General features: G+C 38.7%; 1 protein-coding gene across 2 annotated transcripts in view; it reads right to left on the bottom strand.

Moving 5' to 3' along the window:
• INPP5F (inositol polyphosphate-5-phosphatase F) overlaps positions 1 to 25,475 on the bottom strand; it is an 87,259-nt gene that overhangs the window by 56,107 nt on the left and 5,677 nt on the right. For both annotated transcript variants that reach the window (XM_077877422.1, XM_077877423.1), the window contains exon 2: positions 10,815 to 10,895. In XM_077877422.1, the coding sequence (XP_077733548.1) occupies positions 10,815 to 10,895 (81 nt within the window). The remainder of the gene's footprint in view (positions 1 to 10,814; positions 10,896 to 25,475) is intronic.

The following is a 25,475-nucleotide window of genomic DNA, read 5'->3' on the forward strand; positions in this document are numbered from 1 at the left end:
TTGAATTTAATGTGTACTTTTTCTTTGTCTGCTTTCAGGGTGTTTTCTTTGTCTTCAGTTTTCATCAGTTTCATTATGAGGTGCTAAAGTGTGGTTTTCTTTATACTTTTCCCCTTGTGGTTCAAAGTACTTCTTAAACCTATTTATAATAGGTTTTCGAAAATTCTTGGCTATTATCTCTTCAAATACTGCTAATCTATTGCTGTCAGAAACAGACTCTCTGACTAGTTTCTCTTGATCTCTTTTTGAATGTATGACATCTCTTTAAATGATCTGTTATATAATATTATATTAACACACTATACATTATTAGAGAAGCTAATAATTGGAAAATCTTAATGGTTTATCTCAGGATAAACTATGTTCCAATTTGAAGGATTCTGTCTTATTGTTGTTTTTATAGACAAATATTTGGTAGGAATTTAAATTCAGTATGATGTGTGCATAAAATCTATTTCATTGAAACCCACTGCATAAGCTATTCATGGGCCAGTTAGTACTTTTATATGAATAGGAAGGAGCATGAATCTATAAACTGGTTTTATACAAACTTATACATGAATTTAAATTTCTAAAGATATGAACTCATAGTATATTAATATATCACAGTATATTAATATAATGTTTGTCTTATATGAGTTCATAGTATATTAATATATCATAGTATATTAATATGTTTGTTTTATATTTAAAGCCATTTCTAAAGATATGAGTCATACTATATTAATTTAATGTTATTATATCATAGTATACTAATATAATGTTTGTTTTATTTTTAAAGCCATTTCTGGGACACCTGGCTGGCTCAGTAGATAGAGCATGCAACTCCTGATCTCAGGGTTGTGAGCTCAAGCCCCATATTAGGCATAAAGCTCAGTAAATAAATACATAAGTAAATAAAGCCATTTCTATTTTTTTTAAACTACATTAGCAGAAATGCTTTTTCACCCTTAACGGAAAGAGAACACTATACATCCCTGAATATATTTCAGGGAGCCTTGTACATCAAATAAGTGGAGTTACAAGTAATACTACCACTACACCAGCACCATTTTTTCCAGTCAGGTACCTAGTAGCTAAAAGTGCATCATACTGGACCTTCTAATTCTCTTACTAACTAAAAAGCCAATTATGAATTTGTTAAATTTTCCATACATAGTAGTTACTCAATATTTCTTGACTGGTTGCTCTGCTGCCTACTAAAGGTTCCCCAAGTCTAGGTTTATAGAAAATTGACAATGACTCACCAGGAGAGCATCCAGGGCAAGAAGCTCTTCTAATAGGCACCATTTCAAAAATACCAAATGGTGGAATCAGAAGCATATTCAGGTCAGCTTACTATGCTTAGGATGAATTTAAATGCCTAATAATGACCTGCTATAAAATGAAATAATCTCTTATACTCTATAAAAATATAAAGTCTTTTGTCTGTAATGGTTTTACAAAACTAGAAAAGTCAAACTTATAAAGTATCATTGGGCAAAATGAATTTGTATGTAAAAGTACATTTTCTATATAACTATAGCTTATTCTTCTTAAAGTGATAAGATGTGTTCTTATATGTTTATTAAAAACTTTAGTACATATTTTCCTACTTGTTAAGTACAATTATGTATAAGTATATGAAGTATAATTGGGAATTTTTTATATTTATTTACTTGAGAGAGAAAACAGAGGTGGAGAGGGGCAAAGGGAGAGGGAAAGAGAGAATTTCAAGCAGATTCTGCACTGAACATGGAGCCCAACATAGGGCTCAATCTCATGACCGTGAGATCACAACCCGAGCCAAAAATCAAGAGTCAGATACTCAACCAATTTGCCACCCAGGAACCCTGTAATTGGCATTTTTATTCATGATGCTGGTCTACCATCATGAAGATAAATTACTGTTGGAGAGATGCATGCTTCAAGATTGGAGGCCACTGGCCCCTATAAGAGGGGACCCCAAACCCAAAGGCTGTAACCAGCTTGCAAACCAGGTCAATTCAATCAGTAATCTTCATTTTCTGCTCTGGCCGGCTGATACTGGTCCATATCTAAGTAAATGAGAACTTACTATATTTATCAAGATTTCTAATCTTCAACAATTAGACCTGATAATAATTTGATTATAATCACTTCAGAATGTTCAATAAGATAAAAAGTTCAAAAAGAACATAAAGGAGGAAATAAATATAAAAAGCATCTTTGTAGGTGGTCCATACATGTCACTCTTACTGTAACAATCCTCTTCTTTTCCAAACCTAAAAACTTTTAATATCACCACCATGGGAATCACTGAGGAAAACAACTGGAGTTTAAGAACAAATGAGTTTGTAACTGGAAACTGAGATGGTAGTGGAATAGCCTAAGAGGCAAATTGGCCCATCTCTAAAGAATCTCTCTCCCTAAAAATGAATGGGAAATATCAGTGAGGGTGACAGAACATGAGAGAATCCTGACTCTGGGAAATGAACAAGGGGTGGTGGGAAGTGAGCTGGGCAGGGGGTTGGGGTGACTGAGTGATGGGCACTGAGGAGGGCACTTGATGGGATGAGCACTGGGTAATATGCTATATGCTGGCAAACTGAACTCCAATAAAAAAATTTTTTTTAAATCTCTCTCCCTGAAAACATGAATACCTGCCAATTAGAGATGTGTTCAGCAACAAGAAGCTTGCTTGGCTGATGATCCTTGGGAGAGCTCAGAACTATATGTCATATTTATGTGTCTACTTCAAGCTCTGCTCCTGCCAGAGAGGTGGAATCATGTGTACGAAGGTGACTGGAGCTCAGATCAGGGACATGGTAAGTGATGGAAAATTCAGAAGTGTACAGTGATGGAATAGGCTGAAGGGAGCCAAGAGGAGGTACAGGCCATTCAGCACCTAGGTACCTGGGGAGAGAGTAGAAGGAAGAGGAAGGAAGCAGAAAAGAATGAGAAGATGCTTCCCAGACCCAAAGCCATTCAGAGACTAGATGCCTTAAACTACAAGTAAAGAATCTTCTAAGGAGTAGCCAGGAACCTAGTCACCAATGAAAATTCTACCCCCAAAATAAATAATTCTGAGATCCTTATGAATAACAAAATGACTATAAGAGGATTGTATCTAAGTTACAATTTAAATCATTCTTATTTTGGGGATGCCTGGGTGGCTCAGTGGTTGAGCATCTATCTTCGGCTCAGGTTGTGATCCCAGGGTCCTGGGATCAAGTCCCATATCAGGCTGCCCACAGGGAGACTGCTTCTCCCTCTGCCTATATCACTGCCTCTCTGTGTCTCTCATGAATAAATAAATAAAATCTTTTAAAAAATAAATAAATCAGGGGCAGCCCAGGTGGCTCAGTGGTTTAGCACCGCCTTCAGCCCAGGGCCTGATCCTAGAGACCTGGGATCGAGTCCCACGTCGAGCTCCCTGCATGGAGCCTGCTTCTTCCTCTGCCTGTGTCTCTGCCTCTCTCTCTTTGTGTGTCTTTCATGAATAAATAAATAAAAATTTTTAAAAAAATAATAAATCATTATTTTGGAAGAAATGTAATGTCACAAATACTACTTCCTTAGAATACTTCCCTCAAAGCAACTTTAGTACATTAAAAAAAAAAAAATCACCAGAAGTTACCTAAAGAGAGAGGTATTTAACTGTTTAATTAAGATAAAATCAGAAGTAATAACAACACAGTACATCAAAAGCTACCTTCTGACTTAAATGTTTTTAATGGCTTCATTGAGATAGGATTTATAGACCATAAAATTCCACCATTTTAAGTGTACAACTCCATGATTTTAATATATGTTTGAAGTTGTACAGCCATTATCCCAATCCTTACATGTTTGTAATAGTATAAGTTATCGGTAGATGATAAAACAATCTACTTCTCTCACAATGCAACTGCATACAGACAGTTACACTCATGTTTAAACATAAGAAGCCCTGCCAGCTTCTCTCCTCTGCCCTGCAGTGCCCTCAACAACTAGGGTTTTCTAATGGCTTTTCAGGAAAGTACTGAAGCAAAGCTAGTGACACTCCACTCATTCATCACTGAAGTATATAAAATATTTCATGTCATTAGTGTCCTAGCAAAGTCTCCCCAGCAGACTAAAATCACACTTTTGAAACCATATGCATAATACATTTTACCATTTTAATGATTGAGACATCTTCACCACTTCAGGAGTGGAGAAAACACCAGATGGCGAGCGCTATTTTAACAAACGAGAGCTGCTTGAGTGAACGGTGTCTCTAGCTGTTCAACACTATGAGTAGTAACTCAGTTACTAAACCAAGAGCCTCTAATGCCAAATTAATGGAGATTCCTGACAGTTTTCAAACTATTTCTGAAAGTATCATTGAGTATATACTTTGGCTTTTCATATTCAGATATTTCTTACCTTGAGCTTATCTTCTTCTTAGTCTTCAAAATAAATTTGAAAGAGCTTTTGTGACCCATTTAAAGTGTGCAGCTTAAAGCGACCTGAGTGAAGATAACAGCTATCTCCCCAACATCACACAGAAAAGAGAAGAAATGTCAATCATGTGGGCCTTCTGTATGGCTGCTGACTCTGCCAAGAACCATCTTTCCTCTCACTCTCCACCCTTATCCTGGCCTTGTCCAGATGATCTCACTCATATTTCAAGTTTGACACAGACATCACGTCCTCAGGGATACTGTCCAACCAGGGCCCCCCACTGCACCAGTGAGGCCCCTCTGTCATTTGCCTTACAACATACTACACTTTTCTTCAGAAGCTTAAGCCTAATGATCAAGTGGTGTGATCAGGTCATTAATGTCTATCTCTTGGATCCAATCCTACACTCCTGGAGGCTTTGAGTTTTGTTCATCCTACAGTCCCCATTACTGAGTGTAGACCTTGACATGCAGTAAGCATTCCACAATTATTTGTTAAAGTAGTATTTGCTGAAATATTTATGAATAGCCCTGCTGTAGGGGAGCAGAGGGGGACACAGCCCATCTCCCTGGAGCTTATTCTTAGGGTGGGAGGGGACCAAGAGAAAAAAAGGAAAACAGAAAATTAATATGTAATTACAGTTGCGATAAAAATTTGACTATCATGCTTATGTCCTCCTGGACCCTACAATGGACAAAAGTTTATATTTCATGAAGCTTTTCTTTCATCTACTTAGCACATGACATATTCCTTCTATTTTCTGTTCTTCATATCGATAAATCCCAATGACCAAACCAAAATCAGGCACATCAAGTTGTCAGAGAGAGAGAGACAACATTACACCCTAGCTGAAAGTCCACCTGCCCGCAATTGTGTGGGGAAGAGGCCTTCCAAATCCAAAGAAGACTAACAGTTCTAAAAAGGCATTTTCTAAACACCAGGGTTAACAGAACAATTTTCTGGCAGAGCTTGATAAAAGGAAGGGCAATTATCAGCAAAGGATATAATTAAATAATACTTTAAAATTCTTCCACCACACATTTTTTTAAAAGGAGCATATGGATTATGGAATATAACTTTCACTGATGCTAATATTTAACCATTAAAAACATTACTTTTTATAGATCCCCACCATGTAGTCTTTTAATGACATGTTAGTATCATTAGTTTCAGCAAAAGTTAACATTATTAGAAAAAACAATCCAAGTTTAAAATTTATTCAAAATTATATAGCCAGGACTTAAGTGGTTCCCTAATGGAATATCTGACACTGGGACACCTGGATGGCTCAGCGGTTAAGCGTCTGCCTTCGGCTCAGGGTGTGATCCTGGAGTACCAGGATCGAGTCCCACATTGGACTCCCTGCGTGGAGACTGCTTCTCCTTCTGCCTATGTCTCTGCCTCTGTCTCTCTCCCTCTCTGTATCTCATGAATAAATAAATGAAATATTAAAAAAAAAAGAATATCTGACACCTCTAAGTGACCCTTAAAACTAAGGGAAAAAATTAATAGCCAGCATCTATTGAATGCTTACTATTACCAGGAACCATGCTAAGCACTTAAGTGAGTTTTATTAAATCTCACAATGATCATATCAAGGAGATGTTAGCTTTGTCTTACTGTGGACAACACAGACATCTTAGATGAAATAACCTAACCTAAGGCTATTGTGTGATCTTCAAGGTTAGTCCAACTCTGGGGTCGGTGCCTAGTCAATGATATCTGGGAAATGACCTATCTCACCAAGAAATAAAGAGTAAGAAGCAACAGTGGGAATTCTCTTTGATATGCTTTTGTAATAAGCATTCCAGTAGACATTAAGTTCCTGTTATGAGCTGAACTCGATCCCCTCAAAATTCACATGCTATAGTCCTAACCTTCAGGACCTTATAATGTGGCCCCATTTTAGAGACAGGGTTTTAAAGAGGTAATTAAGTTAAAATGAGGTTATTAGGGTGGATTCTAATCCCACATAACTAGTGTCTTTAGAAGAGGACACTTGGACACAGATGCACACAGAGAAAGGACAGCGTGAAGATGGTCAAGATGATGTGAAGACACAGAGAGAATACAGCCATCTACAAGCCAAGGAGAAAGGCCTCAGAAGAAACCACTTGCCAACACCTTGACCTTGGACTTCTAGCCTCTAGCATGGAGAGAAAATAAATCTCTGTTAAATTCCCCAGTCTACGGGACTTTGCTATGGCAGCCCTCACAAACTGATCTAGTTTCTAAGTCACGCCTGCTTACATTCCACCCAGCTCAGAGTTCAGTGACAGTCAGGAACCGTGGCATGGCTCACCCACGCCGCTGTTAGACTGTCAATGACATCTGTTCAAATAAACTTATGTTCCCATCTCACTAAGCAAGAACAAAAATTCATGCATTGAAATGTGGAGAAGTAGGAGGGAAACAGGAGTGAGAAAGAGTTTAAGTACAGACATGTTATTCCCCCATCCTCTACCCCCAGAAGGTAAGATGCTCCTAGAGGAAAGTTGCACCTGAAAGGATCATGTTAGTTCTAGTCCGCCCAGGGAATAAATCTCCACTGGCTAGGCCAGGCCAATGGTGTGGCTAGAGCATGAGCTTTAGCAGGGCTTAGGGAGGGGAGGCATCCTAGGGCAGAGAATGCAGGGAGCAAACGGAGAAGGGGAAGATGGATGCAGAAGCACGGGGAGCTGGGGGCGCAATGTGGGGGCTGTGTGACACACTGGGGTGTGGCTGCAGTTCTCTCTGGGGGTGGTGGGTGAGGGAATGAAGAACAGTGGTGGTGGGGGGGGGGTAGCAGCAGAAAAGATGTTCCTCTGCTTCTTCCCCACTCCTTCTCTTAAGGGCCAAACATTAGAAGTGATGTGACAAGAGAGAAAAAAAAAAAGTACAGATTACTTTCCCTGCCTTTCTTTCCTTTCTTATATTTTCTGTCTTCACTTCTCCCTTTTCTAAAATGTCCTGTAGAACAGAAAGCCTCACTGCTTATCAACCACTTGTTTTGAGTCTAAACAAAGGCAAGTGGTGCCAGGAGGGAAAGCACTTGTAAACAAAGGCTGACTGCAGGAGATTACCAAATTCACCCCCTCAAAAATGATCAGACTTTCACTGCATCATAAACACATCTACCAACAACTTATATTTGTTCACTGCTAGAATGAAACTTTTGGGTTGTCTGCCAAGTCCAAGGCCTCCCAGTCTGACAGAAGAAGTCAATCTCTGGAGCTGAACTTTGTGACCAGGACCATCCTTGGCCCAGACAGGGCCTATAAAAATCTCTGTCCCAGAGGTCTGAACTAGACTCCCTGCTCAATCCCTGACGGCTAGGCAGTCTCCACTGGTTTGTAGGGAAGAGCAGCTGTCGGATGGCATGAGGCCTGAAGGTACCATGTCAGAGCAGAAATTTTGTCCTATGGACACAAACAGAAAGCCAAAAGAAGAGAAAAAATAAAAGAGATGTATAGAGAAGTGGTGCTCAAGACCACCTGCCCCAAAATGTAATCTCGGACCTTATAAGACATCCATTTCTTGGTTTTGGTCCCTTAGGTCCTAATAAAACTTTGTTTTATGTATACCGATAGGTTTGTATTTGCAACCAAAAGGGCCTTGATAAAATGGTTATCATTTGAGAGACAGAGAAAGGGGAGAGAGTTCAGTGCTTAGGTAAGAACATACAGAATGTTAAAAGTGAGTTGTTACCTGACATCTTATGGAAATCCTTTTCTCTCTTTCCTGTTACCTTCAGTAGAACAGCAATTTCTCAAAAAAATAGTGATAATTTATTAAGTACCTTCAGGTATATATCTCATTTAGATTCATAAGTCTATAGGGGAAAAAGAGGGCAGTTATTTTTACTCTTGTTTTACAGCTTACAAAGTAGAGGCTCATGGGCATTGTGGTCCCAATGAATCAGCCTCCTGGGATGCCAGCCTTTGGGAACCTCCCTCTGATGCTGACTTTGGGCTTGGCTACATGATTTCCTTTGGCCAACGGAGTATTAGCAACCTCAGTGACACAAGCAGAGGCTTGATAAACCTTTGCACACAGAGACTGGTCTTCTTGGCACCCAGCCACCACTCCGAAAAAATGTCCAGGTGTCCAGGACAGAAAGACCCAAAGGGGAGGCTTTATGAAATGAGTTATCTGGACAGAGAGGTTCCAGGAAAAGTCCCCATTGAAGGCTGCCACACAACCCCAGACAATAGCGGGAAAAGGGCAAAAGAGTCACTTGGTCCATCCATAAAATTGTGTGATGTTATGTTGTTGTTGTTTGAAGGCATTAATTCCTGGGGTCTCAGTAATAGATAAATGAAACCCCTGTTAAGTAGCCCCCTCTATATCACGAAGCTAATAAATAAAGTTTAGATTCAGATCTCCTGACTGATTTCAGTGATTTATTCATTGCTCCAGGATGTGAAATTGAAGAAAAATAACTCAAAAGTTTCATAAGCTTCACTTAAACAATAGAAAATGAGTTTTAGCTCAGAACACTCAGCTATGAAATTATCCTGTCAGCATATAAATGAATTAAAAATATATTTATGTAAATGTGGACAGGTAGGAGAGTATTACTAAAATACTTAGCATGGTTATACAATGTCTAAATGCTTGTCTCTTTGTACCAAAAGGATTACAAAACTACCAAAGACAGAATATACAACAATGCTTATTGCGGTACTACTTCTAATAGCAAATATAAACCCCCAAACAATCACACTGACAAGAGGAAGTACAAATTATGATACAGTCCTACAACAGTGAAAATTAAAGAACTAAGCTTCATACATCAATGTGGATAAATCTCACAAATATCAGGTTGAGTTGGGGGTAGAGGGAAGTAGAAGACAAATGGTATCATTTACATAAAGTCTCCCAAATACAAACCTTAGCGTCCTATTATTTAGGAATACATATGTAATAAAAGCACCAATGAAAATCAAAGGAATAATAAACACAAAATTAAAAACTGTGAGTGTTCCTAAAGAGAAGAAAACGGGACACACTTGGAGGGAGGCACAGTGAGGGATCCAAAGACATTGGTCGTGTTTCATTTCTTAGTTTGGGTGGCAGAGATATGTGTGTTTTACAACAACCTATACTGTATATCTGTGGTAAACAGTTTTATGCAGCTATGAAATATTTCATAATAAAAATAAACCTTAAAAAATAATCAAAGAATCTAGCAAAGGAAAATTAGATCGTCGCAGGCAATACATGCTTTTTAACACACAGGAATCAACCTAGTTCCCAAATGCACAACAATTTTTTAAAGATTTATTTTTGGGGTTCCCTGGGTGACTCAGTCTGTTAAGTGTCTGTCTTTGGCTCAGGCCATGATCTTGGGGTCCTAGCACTGAGCTCCATGTGGGCTGTCTGCTCAGTGCGGAGCCTGCTTCTCCCTCTCTCTCAGCCTCTCCCCCTCAACTTGTGTGCTTGCGCACGCTCTCTTTCTCAAATTAAAAAAAAAAAAAAAAAAAAACCTTAAAAAAAAAGATTTTAAAGTAATCTCTACATCTAACGTCAGGCTTGAACCCACAACCCTGAGATCAAGAGTCACATGCTCTACCCATTGAGTCAGTCAGGCACCCCACAACAATTTTATTTTAGAATAAGGAAGGACATACTACAGAGATAGCTAGATTCCCAATTACATGGTAATAATGGCAAAGCTGCCTATATTTCGTAACTCATTAAAAATGATGCCAAAAGAAAAACAGATATTTAAATACAGTGCTTAAAATATTTCAGTTAGTCTTTTTCGGGACTTTTGGGAACCTGCCTATGTAACATCTCTCTTCTCATCATCAAAATTCCCTCCAAATCCCAGACACAAGAGTCTGTCTTCAAAACAAGGGTCTGGTGAATAACCTAGACCTTTCATCAATTTGCCTACCTCGTTAGAGCACCTGGCCAGAGTTGACTGTATCCAGAATGGACAACTGTCTCAAACCTGGTCAGTCACGGTCCACCACCTGCCTACCTTGCCAGCCTTCTCCAACCTCCTTCTCCCTTGAAATCAGCATAGTTGGTGTTTCTGTCAGAGCATGTACCACAATTACCAAGTACTTGCACATTTACTTTAGTGATTACTTACTGACGCCTATCTTCCTAAAATGTAAGCTCCACAAGGGTGAGCACTGGTCAGCTTTTTTTCCTCACTACTATGTTCTACCAACTAGCATAATTCCTGACACATAAAGAAAAGAAAAAGTATTAAATACCTATTAAGAGAAAGAAAGGATTGTAAAATTATACCTCCCTTTCTTTTCTCTAAAGCTTTATTTTCATTTCATGAAACTTATATGGAAATAGACCTACTTTGGGCAGACCTAAAATTAGGGCAAAGGAATTAAACAGAATCCACATTCATCCTTAAGGAAGAAAATGCCATAGAATGCTACATTAAATTTAACAGATTTAAGGACTTTACAGAAACATACCTGAATGAAGTTGAATTTTCCCAATAACACCTTCTACCAATCCCAAACAAATGGGATTCCAGGCAAGAAGTAGATCCGTAGCTAAAATAAAATAAAAAGCAATCATAAGAAAATATTCATCAGAAAACATTAAAACACAATCTTCAGCACTATTTTAAATGATCGATATCCCCAAAGGGCAGTTATGAACATCCAAAACTGAATACATTACTATAAAGCAATTTGTGGGAAAGTATTAAATCCAAGGCCTGAATAAGGTTTCTGCTATAAGGACAGTTATGGGGGGAAGGGAAATGACAAGCCAAAACTCTACTCAGATGGGAGGCAGTACTTTGGCGCCCTGCAGTGGAGGAAAGAAGCTGGTACACTGGGAGAGGGCAAATCAGAAGAGTCCTCCACTGGCCTGCAGCCCAGAGCCAGTCCCAGAGTCAAAGACAAGGCCTGAGGAACAGCCATGGAGATGTCCACTTACTGGATCACATCCTGGAAAATACCCTTTCCCAAAGAAGCTTACACCAAGCAAGGAAATCCAGAAAGTCGGTGCTCCTTTATGTGACTTCTATGGCAAAAACACTAAGAGCCATGCCATTTCTTGAGTGCCTATTCTATGCCAGGCATCCATCCGAGGGAGGGTTGCTCAGAACAGAACAGATTGCTTTGGGTGACTTTTTTCAATTCTTCCAAGAACGGCACATAATTTATACTATTCTAGACGACCAGGCAAGAGGCTAATTCATTACACTCAGTGGATATGTGAGGACAGCAAGGCTTAATTCTCTTGCAAAATGCAGGTTGCAAAAGGCTGTTATATACATGGAGATAAATGTAACCCTAGTGGGTAGCTCAAGACTAGAAAAAATTACCAAGAATGAAAACAGTATCTCCTTTAGTAGAAAATTAAAATAATATTTTAATTATTACCACTTAAATTTTATTTTAGTGAAATTCATAATCAATCAGTAACTCATGGGGTAATTACAGACTTAATAATTCATAGTCTCCAAATTCATTTGAGTTTTGACTATTGTATCTTGAATGTCTTTGTTGTTAATGATATATTTAGTGGGAGGCAAATAAAGTTAACTTCTCTTTGGGCAGAACTGTAATTCAAAGCCAGGCCTGCATGACTCATGGCCTATCCTCTTAACCATTGTACTACGAACCTATACAGATCCCAGGGTCCTGGTATCTAACCCTACATTGGGCTCTCTGCTCAGTGAGGAGCCTACTTCTCCCTCTGCCCCTCCCCCTGCTATTGCTTTCTCTCTGTCTCTCCTCTGTCTCTGTCTCTTTCTGTGTATGCGCTTAAATAAGTAAATCTTAAAAAAAAAAAAAAAAAGAATCTATACATGGAACTAACCAATAAGATAATATTTACATTTTAAGTAATATGCATTCTCATTATAAAAGTCATACTGTATAAAATGGGAAAAAATATTTTATCACTCCCATCCCACCAGCCAAATAACTTATTTTGCTATGTTTCAGGTCATATGTCTGTATGCATATGGAATCACAAGACTGCAAATATAACAGTATATGCTAATTTTTTTCTTGTAACATTTCATGTCTTTAAAATACTCTCCAAATTGTAACTTCAGGGCTGCATAATTTTCCACTAAAGGAAGCACTTCCTTACTCTTGAACATTTAAGTGATTTTCAGTTTTCCCTTATTATTAAATAATACTGTGATGGGGTACCTAGGTGGCACAGTCGGTTGAGTGGCCAATGCTTGATTTTGGCTGGGGTGGTAATCTTAGGATCTAGCCCCACGTAGAGCTCTGCACTCAGTGCAGAGTCTGCTTAAGACTCTCTCTCCCAAAGGGAAATCCACTTACACTGTTGGTGGGAATGCAAACTGGTGCAGCCACTCTGGAAAACAGTATGGAGGTTCCTCAAAAAGTTAAAAATAGAACTACTCTATGACTCCAGCAATTGCACTTCTAAGTATTTATCCAAAGGATACAAAAATAGTGATTCAAAGAGACACACGAATCCCAATGTTTACAGCAGCAATGTCCACAATAGCCAAACTAAGGAAAGAGCCTAGATATCCATCAACAGATGAATGGATAAAGAAGATGCCATGTATATATACAATGGAATATTACTCAGCCATCAGAAAAAAGTCTTGCCATTTGCAATGACATGATGGAACTAGAAGGCATCATGCTAAGTGAAATAAGTCAGAGAAAGACACCATAAGACTTTACTCATTCACATGTGCAATTTAAGAAACAAAACAGATAAACATAGGGAAAGGGAAGTAAAAATCAAAACAGAGAGAAACAATATAAAAGACTCTTAGCTATGGGAAACAGAGGGTTGCTGGAGGGGAGCTGGAGAGATGGGGTACTAGGGTGATGGGCATTGAGGAGGGCACTTGATGTAATAAGCACTGATGAAAAGTCTACTCCTGAAACTATATGTTATTAATGTTTTAATACTACATGTTAACTAAATTGAATTTAAATTAAAAGAATTTTTAAAAAGATTCTTCCCTCTGCCCCTTCCCCTGCACACTTGCTCTCACTCTAAGATAAATAAATCTTTAAAAATAAATAAGGTTATAAATGGTGAGTATTATGCAAATATTTTATTGCCTCTGTAATTAACAGCTCTAGGAGAGATTCCTAGGAATGAAATTAGTCAGTGAAGACATATAAGAAAATTTAAAGCTTCCAGATATTACCAAACTGCTTTCTACAGGGTTATACCAACTTAGACTTCTGCCAGAAACATAGGAAAGTGCTTGTTTTAAAGTACTCTTGTCACCATTTAGAATTTCTTTTTAAATTGTTCTCATTTGCTGGCATCTGTTGCCTAAATGATGTTTATTTTCTTTTCACTGCAGGTAAAATTAAACATTTAATTATAAAATTAGCTGCTTATGTTTCTTCTTCTAGGATTTTCTCATTCATATCTTCTAACACTTCTTGTATATTCCTTATTGATTTAAATCCTTTTATATTAAAGATGTCGACTCTGACGTGTTTGTACTGGTTTTTAATTTTTGTATCACTCCTTTTTCCATTATCTTTACAGTTAAAATTGTTCTTTACTCAGTATTAAGTATTTATTAATTTCCTTGTTCATTTTTAACAGTCTAACTACTCTACTAGGATTCATGTTGGTGTACAGCCTAAAAATACCCTTTTTAAGATTTTATTTATTTGACAGAGAGAGAGAGAGAGTGCACAAGCAGAGGGAGTATGAGAAGGAGAAGCAAGCTCCCTGCTTAGCAGGGAGCACAACGTGGGACTCCATCCCAGAACCCTGGGATCATGACCTAAGCCAAAGGCAGACGCTCAACCAACGCCACCCAGGCACCCCACCCTGATTTTTTTTCAAACAATGCACCAGAATCTCTGTATCAGGCAGGCCAAGCTTCAGTATCTACCAACACAGATGCCTTTCTAAAGAGCAAGCTCCAACTGCCCATAACCCTGTACCCTGACCTCGGATGAACAGACCACAGTTGTAGGACTCTACCTTTTGGGTACCAAATGAGCTCTAGAAATACGGAAGAGGAAGACAAAGTTAGAGGTAAAGCAGCCAGGAACCATTACATTGAAGTGGAACTTTAAGCATAAGAAAAGCAGCAAGAAGAATAACGCAGAGGAAAGTAGAAGGTTTGGTCTTGAATTTGTCCCTTTAGTGGAGAAACACTTATTAAGTACCTGCCAGAAACCAGGCGCTATACCAGGCTAGAAGACATAAAAATAAAGGAGCAGCTGTCTGGAACAGAAGACCAATGGCTGTAGACGATATGGATTGATAAGACTGGAAAAAGTAAAGAGGCCAACTCTGAGGAGATGTGAATAAAAAACTAAGGAGTGTGTGCTTCCTGGAGATGAGGGCAGGCAGATAATGGCATACATAAAACAAGATGACAGTCAGGGGTTAGCTGACAGCATTGACAGGAGAGAGAGCCTGAGAATAAGGAAAGGAACAACTAATTAGGTTGTTGCCAGAGTCTTAGCCTGAAACAACCTGGAGCTATGTAGCCCAGAGGCAGGGTGGGCAGTAAGTGAAGAATGCACAGGGGGTTAACATGAACCACCACATAGGAAGCCAAAGAAGGACAGGAAGAGAATAAGTAAAATAAAAAATGCCACTGAAACCTCTCTTCTCTCCAGAGTAGGAGAATGAGCACAAGGGACAGGGTATACAGCAGCTAAAAGAAAAGGTGGGTGAGAACCTCCTAACTTAATACTCTTTCCCATCTTTGACATTTTGAGCCAGGCAAATACATCAGCCATTCAAGAAATTAAAAACTTAAAAAAAAAAAAAACTAGAAAAAAAAACTATAAACATGACCAAGTTCTGTGCTCTAGTGACAAAAAAGAATAGTCACAGATGATCTTTGAGGTCCAGATAGAGAGCCAGTTAAACCCATGAAGACTGAGTTCCTAATAGGATGATCAAGAAGAAAGAAGAACCAAAGGAGATATTCAAGGAGGAAAATAGAAGATGATGAAATCAAAAGTACAGGTGTAAAAGTTGCCCTTGGAAAGAAATGACACTACCTTTTTCTAGGTCTGGAAGGTGAAAGGCTAAATATAGCCACTGAGAAGCAGCAAAGGAATGGATTAGATGGCCTTGACTCAGTAAAAACAGGAGCCAAAGTCCTCCCAGCTTTGGCAGAGGAGGACAGAGGGGGATGAGAGGGGAACCAAGGCTTGGCATGGTGAGAGGAACCCAAAAAGTCAGTTTTCTATGCATGCTTGAAACTCGGTGTTTTCAAGAAAAATGGTCTCAGGGACGCCTAGGTGGCTCAGTGGTTCAGCTTCTGCCTTTGGCTCAGGGCATGATCTCAGTGTCCCGGGATCACGTCCCACATGGGGCTCCCTGCAGGGAACCTGCTTCTCCCTTTGTGTATGTTTCTGCCTCCCTCTGTCTCTCATGAATAAATAAACAAAATCTCTTAAAAAAAATGTCAATCCATTAGTGGGTCATGAAATCAATTTTGCATAATGAGATCAGCATTCACATCAATGAAACAGAATGGTAAATAAAAAACTGCACCAGGTGAAGAGAAACACTCCACAAAACTTTCTTGCTTCTGGTACAAACATACAGGTATGTGTTCACCAGGACACGATTTATAAAGTATTCCTTAGAATGGATCTCAAACATCTGAACATACTATTTAACGTTAGGGCTCATTATATCAACTTTGTTGATTATTTAGCTCAACTCCTGTACGTACTTGCTAATATTCTTGACTTCTTAACTGAAAAGTTTTTGAGAGATTTTTTTAAAAATCTCATACTTTGTGTATATTTTTCCATTTCTTCTTAATTTTTGCTTTTTATTTTGAGACTGCATTGTCAGGCACATACACATTCAGGATTAATGTGCCTTCCTGGTGAACAACAGTTCATCAGGATAGAGTGACTGCCTTTATTTTAAATAGTGCTCTTTCCCCTGAAGTCTAGTTTTGTCTAATTAATGAATTAGTTTAATTAATATTGTGAACAAAATACAGTGGGCATTAGAAAAGGATAAATATGAACATTGCTAATCCAAATGTATCACTTCTACTCCCCACAGCCTTAGGGACAAAGTCCAAATTCCTTGGAAAGTTCTGCACGGGCTGGTCAGGCTGGTCGTGTCCACCCTCCTCCTGCCTCTCCCCAACCCCCAGCATCCCAGCCTTCCTGCAACCACCCAGAAGTGTGTGCAGGCTGGGTCTGGAATGCTGCTCCCCACCCACTTCTGCCTGCTTTTCATTCCAGACTCAGAACAAGAGTCACTGGTGTGCCCAGATATATTCCTTACTCCATGTGCCCTGCAGAATTGATCAAGCACTCTTTTGTGGCCCTCCTAAACCTTGCTCATATTTCCATCATGGCACCTTATTTTGGTGTAATGCATCCAACTACTGACTTCCCTATATCCCTGACTGAAGAGGAAGCTCATCGAGATCTAGTCTCATTCAGCTTTACGTCCCCAGTACATGGTACATGGTACCAGTACATGGTACACAGCAGGTTCCAAAATGCTGAACGGGCAAAGAAAAGTATGGCATGGAATTGAGCAGCAAGTTGAGGTCAGATAATTTACAGTGAATCACACAGAAGGGTTCACTAGTTACAGTGGCTAAGTTAAGGTCACTGGATCTATTTCAGATAAAAATGTCAGGGCTGGCCATGCCCCATACAACACAGGCTTGTCAAAATCAGAACACCATTTCCCACTTAGTCTGGGGTTCTTTTTAGTGTACCTCTAACACTCTAAGTTTCCCTACAAAATGTTCTCGAGTGTAATACCCTCGTTTTACATTTGTACAGGGCTTTCAGCTCACCAACATCATTCCAGCTGCGTAAGCCAGAACCTGGGAGACATCCAAAATGCTTTTCTTCCTCCCTAAGTCCTATTGATTTTCTCAATATCTGATGAATGTTTCACTTCTCTCCAATCCCACCACCACTATCCTTGTCCAGGCCAAGACCTCCCCCAATCTGGCTCATTCAAAACTCTCTTGTCAGCCCTACATCTGGCAGGCTGCTTAATGCATAATAGGAAAGCAAATATTTACTGAATGCAGAAAGGACTCTAGACAGTTTGGTACTATGAGCTAAGCTAGAAGGAGGAGGCTGCAGAACTACACAGGGATCACTTTGGGGCACAGGGGGTTGTTGTAAATGCAGGAGCCACTCTGTCCAGACGGGGTAGACTGCGTAGGAGAGTGAATGTGAGGACCAGTGTGTGGAGGATGGGCATGAGAGGGTGGGCCTAAAGCCAGAGATCCAGGTGACAGGACAGGGCCAGGTGCACAAGGGTGGTCTGGGCAGATACTGGAATGAGGAGATTAGACGAAGTCCAGAGATGTGGGCACAATGAGGTTACCACCTGCACTCTGCACCCCGTGCCCCAGGTGAAAGAATCTCAGCTCCACTGCGGTCTCTGAACCCCTCTCGACAACAGCTCCTCTGCTGTAAATGGAAACTCCATCTAACTTTCAGGGCTTGTAATAGTATCAAACGAGAGAATTATGTGAAAGTGCCCAACACAACATGTGGCATATAAACATTTGATAACCTTTAGTTCAAGTTGGGAAATGTACAGGTGTTTAAAATTCTAGGTTCTTACTCAAATATCTCCAAGATTTTTATTTCAAGGGTCTACATATGGATTTTATTAAAGAAAGGAGGGGGAAAAACTTCAATATGTTTTTACTTATTAAATCTTATATTATAGCAGGACCATAATTCCTGAAAGCCATCTCAGAGTAAAAGATATTTTATGAAAATATCTCTATGCCCCCGGAACCCTGTTTCCTCAGAACATGAAATGTGGACCTGAAGCTCTGATGTAGCTCAAAACTAGACTGTAACTCCAGTCTCAGTCCCAGCAACCTGATTTAGGTCCAAATGGCAAACTGAGGGCCAGCTTCCTACGTTCCCCTAAATCCTCTACACAGGAGAGGGGGAGAATCTAGAAGAGGTAATATCTAAAAGGAGGTAAAAATACACTTGGGGCAAAGACACGAATAGTGGTACACTTTCATTATGCAAGTGAAAGTAAGTATTGGGTACTAAGTCAGAGAAACCATGGAGAAATATAAATAGAATGTATAACTTTTAATCAGCAACAGAAAGACACCTGGTGAAAATTCAAGCTAGGGAGACAGGAGAAAGTGGTAGGAAAAAGAAAAACAACAACAAAACCACGTATACATAATAATGGAAAACAAATAAAAAGTAGAAATAACTCCTGATATATTAATAATTATAATAAATGTACAATTTCGACTAACTACTTAAAGGGAGAGATTTAAGTCTCAACTTCTCAGTTTATTTAATTCCATGCCTGTTTTATTTGCCACTGGTAGCAGGCACTCATTTAATAGTTATTGAACCAAATGAATGAATAATTAAGTAAAAGTAAGCATGAAAGATTGAAATGGAAAATGGATTTCTCCTATCAACTGCTTATCTTTAGTGACATTTAATAAGACTAACATCTTGTTTTTACTGTTTTTAAAGGAAGCCCCAAAAGACCAGTCCTTTCCAATATGGTGCTTTTAATACTAAAAGCATTTATTTTTCAATAAATATAATAAATAATGCAGTTGTGATTACCCACAATGGAAGACTTACCTGAAAATTCAAGTAAACTTTAAATTATCTTAAAAGGCCTAGCAGGGGCACATGGCTTCCCTTACCAATGTAAAGGCAAGACAAAACAAGAAAGGAAAGCCTAAACAGGTAATGTAAATGGTACGAGAAGGGAGTGTAGTGGGTCTTTCTGAACTGCTATGACTCTGTTGCCGGGTACAGCACCTTGCACACAGTTCACTTCAAAATGTGTGTATGTTTTTTAACCTGTTACTCTTCACTAAGGAAATAAAAGGGGCATTAGCAGAGTCTATGTATACAGAGGACACATGTAAATGATATCAGTCTGAACAAGGTAGCAATTATACTCAGTATTGGCCACCCTGTCACCAATATTAATGGCTACTCTGGAGGCAGAAGGCAATGGCACGGCAGAGATTGTGACCAGTGGGCTTCTATCCTTCCACAAAGAAGAGCCATGTGATGGATCTGCTCCAACAAACATACTGCTTTCTAATCTTTCCTTCAAAAGATACCATCCAAGGTGTCACACAAATCAAAAGAGAAACCTCTGAAATTGGCAGATTGGTTTTAAAATTTAGGAATTTCAAAGTTATCTAGTCGAGTTGCTTACAAATTATCAAAGTATAGCACTTTTGAAATAGCGCCAAATTTAAATTAAAATAATGGAATAATTAAAGTAACACACACCCAAAGATATTTAGGTATTTTGTCATAGCTCAATTGTTTGACCCCTTAGGTCAACATTTCCACTCTTATTTCAGACCCATTTGGCAGTACATGGCTTCTATTTTCACATGCCCTCCTCTTCCTGGTACACAGAAAACAAGTGATTAAATACTGTGTGCCTTCAGAGTGCATGAGTCATTCATTCCAAGAGCCCAGAGTGACTGGCACTCCTTCAGCCCAAGATAAGCTTGGGTCTCACACATCTACTGAAGTTTATAGCAGTTTCACTTGTGTCTTTAAGGAGGAAAAAAAAAAAAAAGGTGCTAGAGTATGCATAAACAAGCAGACCCAAGTTTCATTTCCTGCTAAAGACAAAGGATATTATTGCTCTGAAGAGACAATCACCAACATGAAAGTCAAACAGATGAGGAAAAGGGTTCTAACATGAGGAACTGTAAGTTCCCATCGTTAGCTCATGCTTCAATTCTCAAAATTTAATTAAGGAAAACAGGTTAGGGAATAATTTGACTCAGGTGCTGTCTTATAAATGCAAAGTCTGATACACATTTCTTTGAACTCTCTAATGGTAATTATTTTCCAGCATTCAGCAAGCTAAAGAGTTAATCCAATTTAGAAGTTCTAGCAGCTGGTGATTTCCCAGTGTGAACTCCAACACACGGGTTGCTGATCCTGGGTTCTCATGATCATCATCTAGGAGCTTTAGAAAATGCAGATGCCTGGGCCCCACCCTTTGAAGACAGTCTGACTCAGGTGGTTAGGGTGGGGCCCTGGCACAAGTATTTTGTTAATCTCCCCGAGGTGATTCTAATGTACCAGCAGATTGAGAATTACTCGTCTAAGGGATTGTAGGTTATTGGGTGGAACCTGCATTAGTAATTTTATATCACTTTGATTTATAGATGACTCCTGCACCAGGCAGGCCTTGAAACACCTTCATGAAATAAAGTACTACAAACTACATAAAGTCTCAAAACATAGTTGGCATAAAAGCTGATCTAAACTAGTATAAAGAACTATTTCAAAAAATAACCCTAAGAATACTTAAAAGGTGAGAGACATTACTTAGGAAAGGCATCTTAAGACTATCTAGACTTTTCTATTAAAACAGGGATCTAATTATGGTGCAGTAACAGAGCCACAAAGTTTTGACCACAATGATGAAGGATATCAGAAATTGTTTTTTAAGCTCTATAATAACCAATCTAAAAATTGTTATGATTCTCTGACATGTAAAGTCCCAACTGTCACATCTCAAGATGTGGACAGAGGACAAATCAAAGAAAAAAAGACTTGTGAAAGTTCAGACAATGTAATCAGGTCCTGGGAGGACCTGCTGGAAATGTATAAAATTATGGAAGGCATAGACTTCACAGTACATTCAGAACACTAGTACAGGAGACACATTTAAAAGACAGAATTTGAGGGATCCCTGGGTGGCGCAGCGGTTTAGCGCCTGCCTTTGGCCCAGGGCGCGATCCTGGAGACCTGGGATCGAATCCCACATCAGGCTCCTGGTGCATGGAGCCTGCTTCTCCCTCTGCCTGTGTCTCTGCCTCTCTCTCTCTCTCTCTCTCTCTCTGTGACTATCATAAAAAAAAAATTAAAAATTAAAAAAAAAAATTAAAAAGACAGAATTTGAGAATAAATGAAGGTAAGTACAGCTTAAATTACAATTTTCCAAACTCATTACCTTAAGAAGCTGACAATATAGTCAGTTCAAATAAGGATTAGACAAATCCTCAAATAATAAATTCATAATATATTACCCAAGGAGCAGCAATGTGTTGGGATCTACCCCTCACTTTCTGTGCTCCCCAAAACTGCTTTGATATTATCTTCAGAAATAGGATCCTGAAAGCTAAATCAGAGCAATTGGTATTTTCTTTCCTCATTTTAGAGCTCGCAACCAAGATGCATAAAATTAGCACTTCAATAATTAAATAGATGAAACCTTACTCTCAGGTGGTATTTAAATCATTTCCAAGCCTTTCTTGGAAACTTTGCTCAATTCTCTTACTCCTTCCATCTAGGATTATTTGTATAGTCATTCTGCCCCCATAGGTCTCCTCCAACAAAAAACTCTGCCTTCAAATTCACCCTCAGGTCTAGGTTTTGTCCTTTTAATTGCCCTCAAATAAAGATGTTTCTAGATCAAACACAGTGTCCTGTAGGCGGGAAGTAAGCAGGAGAGCCTGTACTATTTCAGTCTGGCCATTAGGAACTACTCATTCTCATAAACCTTTTTTTCTTTTTCTTTTTTTTTTTTTTTTTTTTTTTTTTTTTGAGTACCAATTAGAACGAAGCCACTATGCATACAGAGTTATGTCTGCCAAGAAAAAAAAAGTCCATAAAAGTCTACTAGTGTATACAGTTAGTTTTTTCCATGGCTTTCTACTCTTACAGAGAGAAACAATCAGACTATTTAGAGCTGGAAGAAACTTCACAGAATCAAATAAAAGCACTTTTCTTCCCATGTTCTTTATTAGGAAGGAAAACAGATTTTCACCACCTTGGAAAAAACAAAACAAAACACTAAAACCTCAAACTTTAATACCCAATCCAAGCCTCCTAACACAACTGGACCTTAAGCTCTGTCACAGCATGTGTCACTCTAGAATCCTGTGTATGTCTCTCCCACACTGGAGCACATCCCCAGTGAGGGTACAGCGTCCTTATCCATCTACCTTCTTCTTTGGCACAGCGCACAGCAGACAGGTCTTCAATAAATGTTGAAATAAATAAATGACTTCACAGAATTTCAGACTGAACAGAATTTGGAAGGAGAAAGAACCAGAACACAAAATTACAAAATTACAGGGAAGAAATGAGGCTGCTTCTTTTCGAAAAGGGAGTTCAGATGGTCCCCCACTCACGATGGTCTGACTTGCATCTTTTCAACTTTATAGTGATGCAAAAGCAATACTCATGCAGTAAAAACTGTATTTAGAATTTAAAATTTTGATTTTTTTTTTTCCCTGGGCTAGTGTTAAGCCATACCATAGGCTCACGATGCTGGGCAGCTGCAGTTAGCTGTAGCTCCCAGTCAGCCATGTGATCCCACAGGTAAACAATCCACACACCTCACAAGCATTGTGTACCCATACAACCATTCTGTTTTCACTTTCAGTACAGTATTCAATAAATTACAGGAGACATTCGACACTTGATTATAAAATAGGCTTCACATTAGATGATTTTCCCTAACTGTGGGCTAACTGAAGTGTTCTGAGCATGGTCAAGGCAGGCTACGCTAAGCTACGTTTGATAGATTAGGTGTATTAAATGCACTTTCAAATTATATTTTCAACTTACAATGGGTTTTCAGGAAGTAACTCCATTGTAAGACAAGGGAGATGTGCACTGGAAAAGAGGTAAAGGGGAATAAATAAAATAGCTACTAGGTGTGAATCCTGGAAGTCAAGAAGCACAACTGCCCAGAAGGGAGAGTAGCAAACTATTACTCTGCTCAACAATTTGGTCTGTCACCCAAGGGTGGGGGAGATATATATGCCTGTAGTAGGGAGAAGAATGTATATACCTGACATAAAAACAATGTAAAATGGTATTCAGAAGTGTCATTAATATTATACATGCAAACTACTCAAAAAGCATTATAGCAGTGTTTAAAATTTCCTAATATTTCAGATCTTGTGATTGTTTCAAATTGCATATTTTTGCCATTGCAGAAACTGTGACATCTGAGGTTCAGTGTAAGTAAAAAGTTGTTTCAAAGTAAAAAAATTCATAAAGAAAATGTATTTTTAAATATCCCACTAGCAAGTTAAAGAAATGCATGGATAAACTTGAAGGAACCTTAACTAAAACTAAATAAAAGAAAAAACAAGAAACACTGACCTAAAATCAACCTGTATTTCATTCAACCAGCCTTACCAAAGAAAGCAGGCAGGAGTGGATGCTTTTTTTGTGAATGAGAGCAGTTTCTTTAAGGGTCTCGCAGCAACCGGAAAATGAGTCATCCTAACAGAGCATGGGATTTAATTAAGATCCTACCAGAATGTGTTGTGATAGTACTATATTACTAAATGTTCAGTGTTTATCATCAATTCTAAAATGCTACTTGTGCATTATTACTTAACATATTATCAACAGCTACTGATAATTTTAAAAATGTATTACTTCTCTATTTTGTTAAATATACTCCAAATGTTCTTCTCAGTTCAATTATGATCAGTATATACATAGTGATTATAACAAGTAATTATTTGTTAGAGGTTCTAGGACACTGCTGTTACCTTCCCAGGGCTTGTGTTTGCAAGACTAGATTTTTAAAGGTTATATTTCAAAACATTTCAACAGAAATAAACCAGTTTACAGTTTATTCATAGAAAGATAGTAATACAGCTTACAAAGATCTAACACCTTTAAATCCCCATGAAACACACCAAGAGTAAACTATGGCTATGAGAATCCACACAATCGATAGCACAAACTAGTTTGATTTTCTAATCATCTAGTATCTATCTGTAAATATATCACCTAATTTTGTCAAAAATCACAAGTACCAGAATCAGCAACAAGTGATTTTTGTTATTTGCATAAGGGCCAGTTCGAGAAAAATATCAATGTCTTTGCATCGCATTTATTTTCATTCAAAAAGAGAACAGATTTATCGAATCCCAGACTTAAAAGTTAGATTCCTCTCTTTATGAATAAAATGACAATAAGAAATTAGAACTTTTTTTTTTTTTTTTTTTGGCAAGAGAGGCAGGTTCTGGTCTTCTATTCTTATATTCTGTTTAATCGTCCCAGCACCCCTTTGCTGCTTAAGGTACACAGGGTCAACCAGGGAATAGAATCATTTCAATTAATTCACTATTATTTTTATAGAAGACCTGTTATGGCCAAGTGCTGGGGAAGTGGAGATGAATCTACACCTCTTTCTCCTTGCTGGGGCTGAAGTAGGCTGGGCAGTTAGGACAAAGGGGAGTCATGCTGCTGGGCATCCAGGAGCTGCACCAATGTGACCAAATTTCTGAAACACCAAGCTGTCAGGGCTCCCTGGTTTCTGGCATCTGAATACTGTAGCCTAAAAGGCCTTGACACTGAAGCCGGCCTTTGGCAAGTCCTGGCATCTGCTGGCTAAGGCCTGGTCAGAATACAAGCATCTAGGAACTAGTGACTCTACAAAGGTTCTTGCCCTCTTTGAAGGTGGTTGTCCTGAAGACCTTCTCTCCTCCACTCCCTCTGCTTTATGTGCTCTGAAAGGATGCGGTGAAACTGGATCTAGGACTCTTGAAGGTAGACTGGAAAAGGCTTCAGGTTGCTCATCACTGGCTGAACTAGTTCCCAGCCAATACATATCAATGTTTCTGCTCCAAGATCTACCCTATATCTATTCCCTTCCCAAACTGCAGATGTTCTAAAAACTTAAGAAGAGTAATCTGATAAACTGACCATAATGTGGAAAAATCACTAGGTGATCTATTATATAACAACATTCCCTGCAACTACATAAACTTGTTTGCAACAAGGAGTCAGGGCAGGGGGTAGGTAGGGTCATAGAACCAACCAGTAGTCCCATTATCAGCCTTTTGTTCTATATAGATCCTTTCTCAATATGATGCTTTGACATTTAAGGCTTTTTTATTCTCTCCATAAGCTACCCTATAGCATTATGATAGCTAAAGATGCATTTCAGATATTACCCATAAAAATATAAATCCTGTGGTCAAGAAGGTAGAAAGGTTTATAAAACATTTTTGTCAATATTGGGGAAAATTTGGCTTTGGAGTCATATACTGGGTTAGAAGCTAGTTAGATTCTCTTACTTTGTTGTGAAGCTGGAAAAGTTATTCTGTGTGCCTGCGCTGCCTCACCTATAAAGTGAGGATAATAATAAAAACCTCTTCCTGATGTTTATTG

Source organism: Canis aureus, chromosome 29, assembly GCF_053574225.1.
Source record: "Canis aureus isolate CA01 chromosome 29, VMU_Caureus_v.1.0, whole genome shotgun sequence".
In the NCBI taxonomy this organism is placed as follows: domain Eukaryota; kingdom Metazoa; phylum Chordata; class Mammalia; order Carnivora; family Canidae; genus Canis; species Canis aureus.